The 10,522-nt window shown below is 40.4% G+C and overlaps 1 protein-coding gene across 1 annotated transcript; it reads left to right on the forward strand.

The window, feature by feature from the left end:
• Nucleotides 1-303: 303 nt before the first annotated feature.
• LOC131547199 (uncharacterized) lies at nucleotides 304-1,558 on the forward strand. The gene is made up of 2 exons (XM_058787594.1): nucleotides 304-428; nucleotides 627-1,558. Exons 1-2 carry the CDS (start codon nucleotides 380-382, stop codon nucleotides 1,433-1,435), a joined length of 858 nt encoding a protein of 285 aa, XP_058643577.1. The 5' UTR covers nucleotides 304-379; the 3' UTR covers nucleotides 1,436-1,558.
• The last annotated feature ends 8,964 nt before the right edge of the window (nucleotides 1,559-10,522 follow it).

Genomic DNA, 10,522 nt, shown 5'->3' on the forward strand with positions numbered 1-10,522 from the left:
GTCACTGCACACGCTCACTATGCAGTCATACTGTGGTCAATGTGAAGTCGCTGCACACACTCACTGTGCGTTCATACTGTGGTCAATGTGAAGTCACTGCACAATGAACATGGTACATTTTGCTACCCATGTGCCACCAACCCCCCTACCGGTTACTTTTAGACGGAACCTACGCTCCCTTTCTCCTTCCCATCTTTCCTCTGTAGTATCATCCTCTCTTCCCTCACCTACCCATTTCTCATCTCTGGATGTAAATGCAGCTACTGAAACTTTATGCTCTACCTTAACTTCTTGTCTAGACGACATTTGTCCTCACTCCTCTAGGTCAGCACGGTTTGACACTGTCAATCATCAGATACTCCTCTCCACTCTCTCATCAATGGGCATCGCTGGAATTCCACTTCGCTGGTTTGAATCCTATCTCACTGGTAGGTCTTTCAGGGTGGCCTGGGGAGGGGAGGTATCCAAAGCACATACACTGGTCACTGGGGTTCCTCAGGGATCGGTTCTTGGACCCCTCCTCTTCTCCACATACACTACATCACTGGATCCCATCATACAGGCACATGGCTTCTCCTACCACTGCTATGCTGATGACACACAGCTCTATCTCTCTTTTCAACCAGATGATCCAACGGTAGCTGCAAGGATCTCAGGTTGCCTGGCGGACATCTCGGCATGGATGAAAGAACATCACCTTCAGCTCAACCTGGCAAAGACTGAGCTTCTTGTCTTTCCTGCCGCTCCAACTCTACAGCATGACATCACGATCCAGTTAGGTTCATCAACAATTACCCCATCAACTTCGGTCAGAAATCTTGGTGTAATCTTTGATGACCAGCTGACCTTCAAAGACCACATTGCAAAGACTGCTCGATCTTGCAGGTTTGCACTACACAACATCAGAAAGATCAGGCCCTTTCTGACGGAGCATGCTGCACAACTTCTTGTCCAGGCCCTTGTCATTTCTAGGCTGGACTACTGCAATGCTCTTCTGGCTGGACTTCCATCAAACACAGTCAAACCTCTACAAATGATTCAGAATGCGGCGGCACGACTGGTCTTCAAGGAACCCAAAAGAGCCCATGTTACACCTCTCTTTATCTCATTGCATTGGCTACCAATCGCAGCTCGCATCAAGTTCAAGACACTGATGCTTGCTCATAGAACAACCACAGGCTCAGCACCCGCCTACATGCACTCACTATTAAGAATCTACATCCCCTCCAGAAGTCTGAGATCTGCTAGTGAGCGACGCCTCGTGGTACCATCACAAAGAGGCTCAAAATCACTCTCCAGAACATTCTCGTTCACCATTCCTTGCTGGTGGAATGATCTTCCCACCCATATTCGGAGTACTGGATCCCTGTCAATCTTCAAGCAACAGCTGAAAACTCATCTCTTTCGACACTACTTGACTTCAACCCACACATAAAAAAAAAAAAAAAAAAAAACTCTTTCTCCTTATTTATTCCTTCCCTTGCTAGCTTGTACTTATTTAAACAATGCCTGAGACTTGGTGTTACAAGCACTTCGTTTGTCGGATTGCCTCTTCAAGATGAATCGCTTCATGTGTTCCCCAAATTGTAAGTCGCTTTGGATAAAAGCGTCTGCAAAATGACTAAATGTAAATGTAAATGCACACACTCACTGTGCAGTCATACTGTGGTCAATGTGAAGTCACTGCACTGTGCAGTCATACTGTGGTCAATGTGAAGTCACTGCACTGTGCAGTCATACTGTGGTCAATGTGAAGTCGCTGCACACACTCACTGTGCGTTCATACTGTGGTCAATGTGAAGTCACTGCACACACTCACTGTGGGTTCATACTGTGGTCAATGTGAAGTCACTGCACACGCTCACTGTGCGCTCATACTATGTTCACAATGTGAAGTCACTGCACACACTCACTGTGCTGTCATACAGTGGTCAATGTGAAGTCACTGCACACACTCACTGTGCGTTCATACTGTGGTCAATGTGAAGTCACTGCACACACTCACTGTGGGTTCATACTGTGGTCAATGTGAAGTCACTGCACACACACTCACTGTGCGCTCATACTATGTTCACAATGTGAAGTCACTGCACACACTCACTGTGCTGTCATACAGTGGTCAATGTGAAGTCACTGCACACACTCACTGTGCTGTCATACAGTGGTCAATGTGAAGTCACTGCACACACTCACTGTGCGCTAATACTATGTTCACAATGTGAAGTCACTGCACACCCTCACTGTGCTGTCATACAGTGGTCAATGTGAAGTCACTGCACACGCTCACTGTGCGCTCATACTATGTTCACAATGTGAAGTCACTGCACACACTCACTGTGCAGTCATACTGTGGTCAATGTGAAGTCACTGCACACACTCACTGTGCGCTCATACTGTGGTCAATGTGAAGTCACTGCACACACTCACTGTGCGCTAATACTATGTTCACAATGTGAAGTCACTGCACACGCTCACTGTGCGCTCATACAGTGGTCAATGTGAAGTCACTGCACACGCTCACTGTGCTGTCATACTGTGGTCAATGTGAAGTCACTGCACACACTCACTGTGCAGTCATACTGTGGTCAATGTGAAGTCACTGCACACGCTCACTGTGCTGTCATACAGTGGTCAATGTGAAGTCACTGCACACGCTCACTGTGCTGTCATACTGTGGTCAATGTGAAGTCACTGCACACGCTCACTGTGCGTCATACTGTGGTCAATGTGAAGTCACTGCACACTCACTGTGCAGTCATACTGTGGTCAATGTGAAGTCACTGCACACGCACACTGTGCGTTCATACTGTGGTCAATGTGAAGTCACTGCACACGCTCACTGTGCGTTCATACTGTGGTCAATGTGAAGTCACTGCACACGCACACTGTGCGTTCATACTGTGGTCAATGTGAAGTCACTGCACACACTCACTGTGCGTTCATACTGTGGTCAATGTGAAGTCAATGCACACGCTCACTGTGCACTCATACTATGTTCACAATGTGAAGTCACTTCACACGCTCACTGTGCGCTCATACTGTGGTCAATGTGAAGTCACTGCACACACTCACTGTGCGTTCATACTGTGGTCAATGTGAAGTCAATGCACACGCTCACTGTGCACTCATACTATGTTCACAATGTGAAGTCACTTCACACGCTCACTGTGTGCTCATACTGTGGTCAATGTGAAGTCACTGCACGCACTCACTGTGCTCTCATACTGTGGTCAATGGGCCACTATGTTCACAATGTGAGGTCACTGTGTGCTCATACTGTGGTCAATGTGAAGTCACACACTCACTGTGCGTTCATACTGTGAGCTCACCATGTGAGACCACTGTCATATCCAGGGACGGATTAACGCACGGGCCCATCGGGCACGTGCCCAGGGCACTGGACCAGAGGAGGGCCCAACCTAAATACTCCTGTAACGCGATTTCAACCGTGCCCCCTCAGATTTTTGAGGCAAGTGGATTTTGAATGAAGCTTCCAAAAGACAAAAATAGTCGAATAATATATATATTTTTAAAAATTTGATAAATGATCACACCGGTGTGATTAGATCATTCAGTGCGGCACATAATCAGCTGCTAAATTCAAATCTGCGTTCGCGCAACTTCGCTGGCTGGCACGGAGCCAGAGACAGCAGCGTTTTTATCTACAGGCTACAGCACTGCGCATTACCTTTTCAAAAGGTACACTTTTGTACCTATTAGGTTCTAATATGTACATTTTAAGTACTAATATGTACCTTTAAGGTACCAAAATATACTCTTTAGCTACAGACATGTACCCTTTGAAAAGGTACCGCCCCAGTGACAGCTTTTGTACCTTTATTTCTGAGAGTGTAGAACGTCTCCGTTTAGATGTCAAATAGACATCTATTAGATGTCTTTAAGATGTTTATGATTTAGAATGTATGTAAAACTGACATCTTATAGACGTCTGTCAGACGTTTGTAGACAGCAGATGCTTTCCAGATCAAGAGATCTTTAACAGACGTCTTGCAGATGTACGTGTGCTATCTGGGAGGCATTCGGAGGAGTCATCACTGAAACAGCTGTGTTTTATTCAGTGTGAGCGCTCCCTGAATGAATTCTGCTCTCTGCCGATTTATCTCATCAGAAACAACAAGTGCAGATGTGCGTAAGATGTAAGCAAGATATTCATTTCACAATGTAAGCAACTTCAGTGATTAATGAGAGTTTTTGAGAGTGCTTGAATTTTGGATAGACTAAAGTCAATGATAATGTTTTTTGATAATGTAAATGCTATTTTGCTCTTTCTGTACAATAAACAGGGCCGGATTTACCTCTTATCGTGACATAGGCAAAACGATATTTTGGGCCCCCTTATTAATAGGCCTAGCCTATATAATAGTACCACCCCAGCAAACAAAAATATTTCATAATCTGTGGAAACCGTTAAAGTGTTTTCTATGGCAATAAGCACTTGCGTTCATTCAATACAAATTGTCTTAATTTGTTTGAGAATGGAGAAAGACCGTTCCATTAATAAGCTCCAGCGTCGTGGCCATATTACCACTTCGGGAGTGCATTATTTCTGTAATAATTTGAATGGCCTGGAATCACAACCACACATCAAGACATTGTTATGATGATTTATTTCAAGACATTTGTCATGTTTCCATACTAAAATCTCTTGTGTGTTGAACTAATTTCTTGAGCACCTCATAAACCTTCCATTGCAATTTGAGCCATTGATATGCAGGCTAATGCAGTTATTAATGCAGTCCAACGCACTTATTAGAGAGCGAGAGAGCGAGAGAGAGAGAGCGTGTGAATACCAGCAGCTTCTACTAATAACGAATCTTTAAGTTGAACTGCTTCAAGAACCTCGCTACTGAGAAATGTCATGTAGCTTTTCAGCTGCGAAACTTTTATTGATAAAATCGCGGAGCAGCCGCAGCACTAGTTTTTTCAAGTTTTTCAAGTTTTTTCTGTGCGTCTGTGAGATATAAAGGTCCAGAATTTAATCTTTTATTTCCTTTAAAGTATTTCTACAATTCAGTTTCCTTGTTTATTTTTATTTATTTTCAGTTTGGTGTTGGCATTGGACACAAACATTTCAATTCGACAGATACAGTACATTCTGCTTCTGGTGTTGTTTTGGTGACTCCTTTTCGATTCTTAACTTCGATTTCTTTGTCCCCTAGGAAAGACTTGAAACATCCTGAAAAACAGGGAACAATATGTCATTGCAATCAGTTGCTAACAACCTAACAGGTGAAAATAACTATTAGTTAAATAAAATATGAAACATATCATGCTTCCACAAAACATGCTTGTATAGTTACTGAAATATGATCCTGAGTTAGTAATATAGTCTAGTAATGATCTGATTTGGGAAGTATAACAAATAATAAATACTGCACTAAATCCAGGGACACACTTAAAGATTAGCTGAAACATTGTAAGACTGAACTGAGCACACTTATGATTTTAAATGCTGACTGTAAACACCGACTATATGTAACTGGCTCTGACGCCTTTGGGTGTGATCAGTTGTAAGTATCAAATTACATTCATAATCAGTCTTACAGTCATGCGGTGCGTTCCAAACGGGATATATCACCCTCTGAAGGGCACTTCGGAGTGAAAACAATCTTGGCCGCCATATTGAAGGATCGCTCCAAACCGAAGTGCTCAAAACTGGCCACTTCAAAGGGCCCTTCGGAATGAAGGATTTCGAAGGGTACAACTGATGGACACTTCGGGATCCCATGATCCTTTGCATGATGACGGTGCCTCCGTGTGGGCACAGGATGATGACGCAGAAGGGCACTTCAAGAAACAGTTGTTTGGTCCCCTACACCCTTCAAAGCTCTCACTCCGGATTAGAGATTAGAGCATAGGGATGAGCCCTTCCGAATGGAACGCAGGGGTAGTGTGTTTCTGGCTGAGCTGGCAAGATGGCTGGTTCACATGTACCTAGCGTAACACGTGTACCTGGCTAATTTGATAACATGGGGCCAGGCCACAGTGCATATTGGCATTATAATATCATATCAGGGTATGTGAATAGCAAATAAAGAAACCACTCACCATTGCTCCAGAACAAAACAACAATTCCATGGTCGAAAGACTCTGACACATAAATGTAAATCACTGTAGTGATGTTCAATTCTTCTTCTTCTTCTTCTTCTTCTTCTTCTTGGTTTTTAATGGCGGCTGGCAAGTGGCAACCAACGTACATAGGTGCATTACTGCCACCTTCTGCTCCGGAGTATGGAACAGAGTTTTATATTCTATTTATTAATCCCGTCTCTCTAATAAAATCAAAGAAGGCTTTACTATTTATTTCACCTGACCATTTTATTAAAACCTTAAAATTTCGATCCTGAAATCCATTTTTCCTTAATTCTTCTATCATTTTTCCTCTTTCTTGTTTATACTTCCTACATTCAATAAATACATGAGGTATTGCTTCTTCAACATTTGTTCAAATAACCCATTTGGATGTTTCCCTATTATTTTAAGTGTGCTACTTAAATTTGATTGCCCTAACAATATTCTGTTAAAGATGACCAGTCCTCTTCTTTCCTTGACTTACCTATACACTTTATATTTTGATTTACATAAAGGAATCTTCCCCACTGTTACACTTCATACTTCATAACTTGCCATGCTTTAATCACTTTACTCCAAATTAAAACCTTAATCTCTGATTTACTTAATGGAACTTTCATCTCTATTGTTTCTCTCTGAAAAGCTTGCTTTGCTAATTTATCCACTTCTTCATTTCCCTTTATTCCTATGTGTGCTGGGACACATATAAAACTGACTGATGTATCATTTTGAACAATTCTTGAATGTATTTGTAGGATACCAAAGAGAATATCTTGGTGACTTGATTTAAAAGATCTCAGACTCTTTAAGACTGAAACTGAGTCAGAACAAATTAATACATTCTCAGGTTTGTGTTCCTCTACCCACTGCAATGCCAAGAGCATTCCTGTCATTTCTACAATATAAACAGAGGTCACTAATTACGTCAATACATAAGTAAGCAAGATTCTGGTTGGTAGATAAACTTAGAAAATCTCCACACATGGACGTAAAACTCGAAGCATATCTTCTAGTGATTATTTTGGTGACAATTGATCAGAGGTCAGATGCAATAGGTCTCTCCAGAGACGTATATCTGTTACCCTGGACATCAGGGCGATGGCAAATGACGATTTCCTCCTAGAGCTCTCTCTCTGCATCTAGCTGCAAAGATAGACATTCACACACATACGCAGAGAATACTTATCTGTACTTCAAGGTTGCCGGGCTCTGCCCTGAATATTATCAAATATGGTTAACTACACACGCACACACAATGAGATCAGCTTCTTACAGAGTAAAAAGGCAGACTAAAGCCATATTCAACTCATTTTCTAACATGCATAAATGTAACTTTGATAAATTATTATTCAAGAAATATTATAATTAACATTATTATGAGGGCCATTGTAGATCTGCAATCCATTCCTTCACTTCAAATCCTTGTCGTCACCGATTGCCCCCTCTCTCTTTCCACTTCTCTTGTCAGATCTAAACTGTCTTATCGTAAAAAAGGCAAAAAAGCCAAAAATAAATCTTAAAAAAAATACCAATGCAAAATCATTTATGTAGAGAAATTTAAATAAATTGTACTATAGTAGTTTATTGTGCATGCAGATTAGGCTATATTTTAAGTTTAAGTAGCTTTTAATCAAGTAGCTTAGTTTGTACAGTATCTATATACTTTAGACATGTAGAACATCAGCGTTTCTGCATCAGTGTATGTAATGTGTGCTGTAGGTGCAAAACTTTTAGGAATCTTATCCAAGATGTAGATGATCTTATCCCCAGTGAACAATATTTAAACTGCCTCCTTACAACCTGCTCAAAATTAAATTCATAATGAGCTCATGTATTACTCACACTGTGAGGAACGCAGTATGAGGATTGTTTGAGTTCAAACTGAGCTCACATACTACTGTGAGAATCAAAGTATGAGGATAGTTTGAGTTCATACTGAGCTCACATACTACTTACACTGTGAGGATCACAGTATGAGAATAGTTTGAGTTCATACTGAGTTCACATACTACTGTGAGAATCAAAGTATGAGGATAGTTTGAGTTCATACTGAGCTCACATACTACTTACACTGTGAGGATCACAGTATGAGAATAGTTTGAGTTCATACTGAGTTCACATACTACTGTGAGAATCAAAGTATGAGGATAGTTTGAGTTCATACTGAGCTCACATACTACTTACACTGTGAGGATCACAGTATGAGGATAGTTTGAGTTCATACTGAGTTCACATACTACTGTGAGAATCAAAGTATGAGGATAGTTTGAGTTCATACTGAGCTCACATACTACTTACACTGTGAGGATCACAGTATGAGAATAGTTTGAGTTCATACTGAGTTCACATACTACTGTGAGAATCAAAGTATGAGGATAGTTTGAGTTCATACTGAGCTCACATACTACTTACACTGTGAGGATCACAGTATGAGAATAGTTTGAGTTCATACTGAGTTCACATACTACTGTGAGAATCAAAGTATGAGGATAGTTTGAGTTCATACTGAGCTCACATACTACTTACACTGTGAGGATCACAGTATGAGAATAGTTTGAGTTCATACTGAGCTCACATACTACTTACACTGTGAGGATCACAGTATGAGGATAGTTTGAGTTCATACTGAGTTCACATACTACTGTGAGGATCACAGTATGAAGATAGTTTGAGTTCATACTGAGTTCACATACTACTCACACTGTGAGGATCACAGTATGAGGATAGTTTGAGTTCATACTGAACTCACATACTTACACTGTGAGGATTACAGTATGAGGATAGTTTGAGTTCATGCTGAGTTAACATACTATTTACACTGTGAGGATCACAGTATGAGAATAGTTTGAGTTCATGCTGAGTTAATATACTATTTACACTGTGAGGATCACAGTATGAGGATAGTTTGAGTTCATACTGAACTCACATACTTACACTGTGAGGATTACAGTATGAGGATAGTTTGAGTTCATGCTGAGTTAATATACTATTTACACTGTGAGGATCACAGTACGAGGATAGTTTGAGTTCATACTGAGCTTACATACTATTTACACTGTGAGGATCACAGTATGAGAATAGTTTGAGTTCATACTGAGTTCACATACTACTGTGAGGATCACAGTATGAGGATAGTTTGAGTTCATTCTGAGTTCACATACTACTGTGAGGATCACAGTATGAGAATAGTTTGAGTTCATACTGAGTTCACATACTACTGTGAGGATCACAGTATGAGAATAGTTTGAGTTCATACTGAGTTCACATACTACTGTGAGGATCACAGTATGAGGATAGTTTGAGTTCATTCTGAGTTCACATACTACTGTGAGGATCACAGTATGAGGAATAGTTTGAGTTCATTCTGAGTTCACATACTACACTGTGAGGATCACAGTATGAGAATAGTTTGAGTTCATACTGAGTTCACATACTACTTACACTGTGAGGATCACAGTATGAGGATCGTGTGATGTCACTGTGATCATCGCATGATCTCACGTGTTGACTGGGTTGTAATGAATATGAGGAAGCTGCCTTGCACTTATTTTGGCACTGTACATACTCAGTTACACTATGGTGTAAGGTCCAAAAATCATACTACTTACACTGTGAGGATCACAGCATGAGGATCGATTGAGTTCATACTGAGTTCACATACTACTTACACTGTGAGGATCACAGTATGAGGATCGTGTGATGTCACTGTGATCATCGCATGATCTCACATGTTGACTGGGTTGTAATGAATATGAGGAAGCTGCCTTGCACTTATTTTGGCACTGTACATACTCACTGTACATACTATGGTGTAAAGTCCAAAAATGTATTAGCGAAAATATTCAGTGTTTAAGACTTTATTCACTCCTATGGGAAAATGTACTCTTTGGCTTTACTGATTATCCTGACCAAGAGGAACAGTACTTTTTACTTAATTAATTTACTTATTCTACTGACCAAATTTCACATTCATAATTGTAAATTTACCAATAAAAAAACAATTTTATGGTTTTGTTGACAGAAATATGTATATATATATTGACAGTATCAGAGACTGATATAATAAGAAAGCTGTAAGAACTTTGAAAGTTTGTGAACTTTACAATATATTTAATTTATTTTATATATATATACGTAGGCCTACACGTGTATGTATGTATATTTTGTATTTTTGTTTTGAAGTTTTGTACTTCCTCCCCCTGGCAACTGTTTTGTTTGTTGTAATTAGTCCTTCCCTGCTGAAAAAAACCAATAGAACCCTGCCCAAAACACAATAGAAAATGTAATGGTTTGAATGGTTATAATGGGAATTGTATTGTTTTTAATGGTAACTGTAACGGTGTCTACTGGTATGTGATGGATTTTATTGGTGGGATGTTAAATCCTATTGCAAAAATGCCCAAAACTACAAAAAAGAATTTTGTAATGG

This window comes from Onychostoma macrolepis, chromosome 01 (genome assembly GCF_012432095.1).
Source record: "Onychostoma macrolepis isolate SWU-2019 chromosome 01, ASM1243209v1, whole genome shotgun sequence".
Classification (NCBI taxonomy): domain Eukaryota; kingdom Metazoa; phylum Chordata; class Actinopteri; order Cypriniformes; family Cyprinidae; genus Onychostoma; species Onychostoma macrolepis.

Coding starts and splice junctions, on each gene's coding strand:
- LOC131547199 (XM_058787594.1), top strand. CDS start 380: ATGGGCATCGCTGGAATTCCACTTCGCTGGTTTGAATCCTATCTCACT. Junction 429..626: donor GTTTGAATCCTATCTCACTG/GTAGGTCTTTCA, acceptor CTTTTCAACCAG/ATGATCCAACGGTAGCTGCA.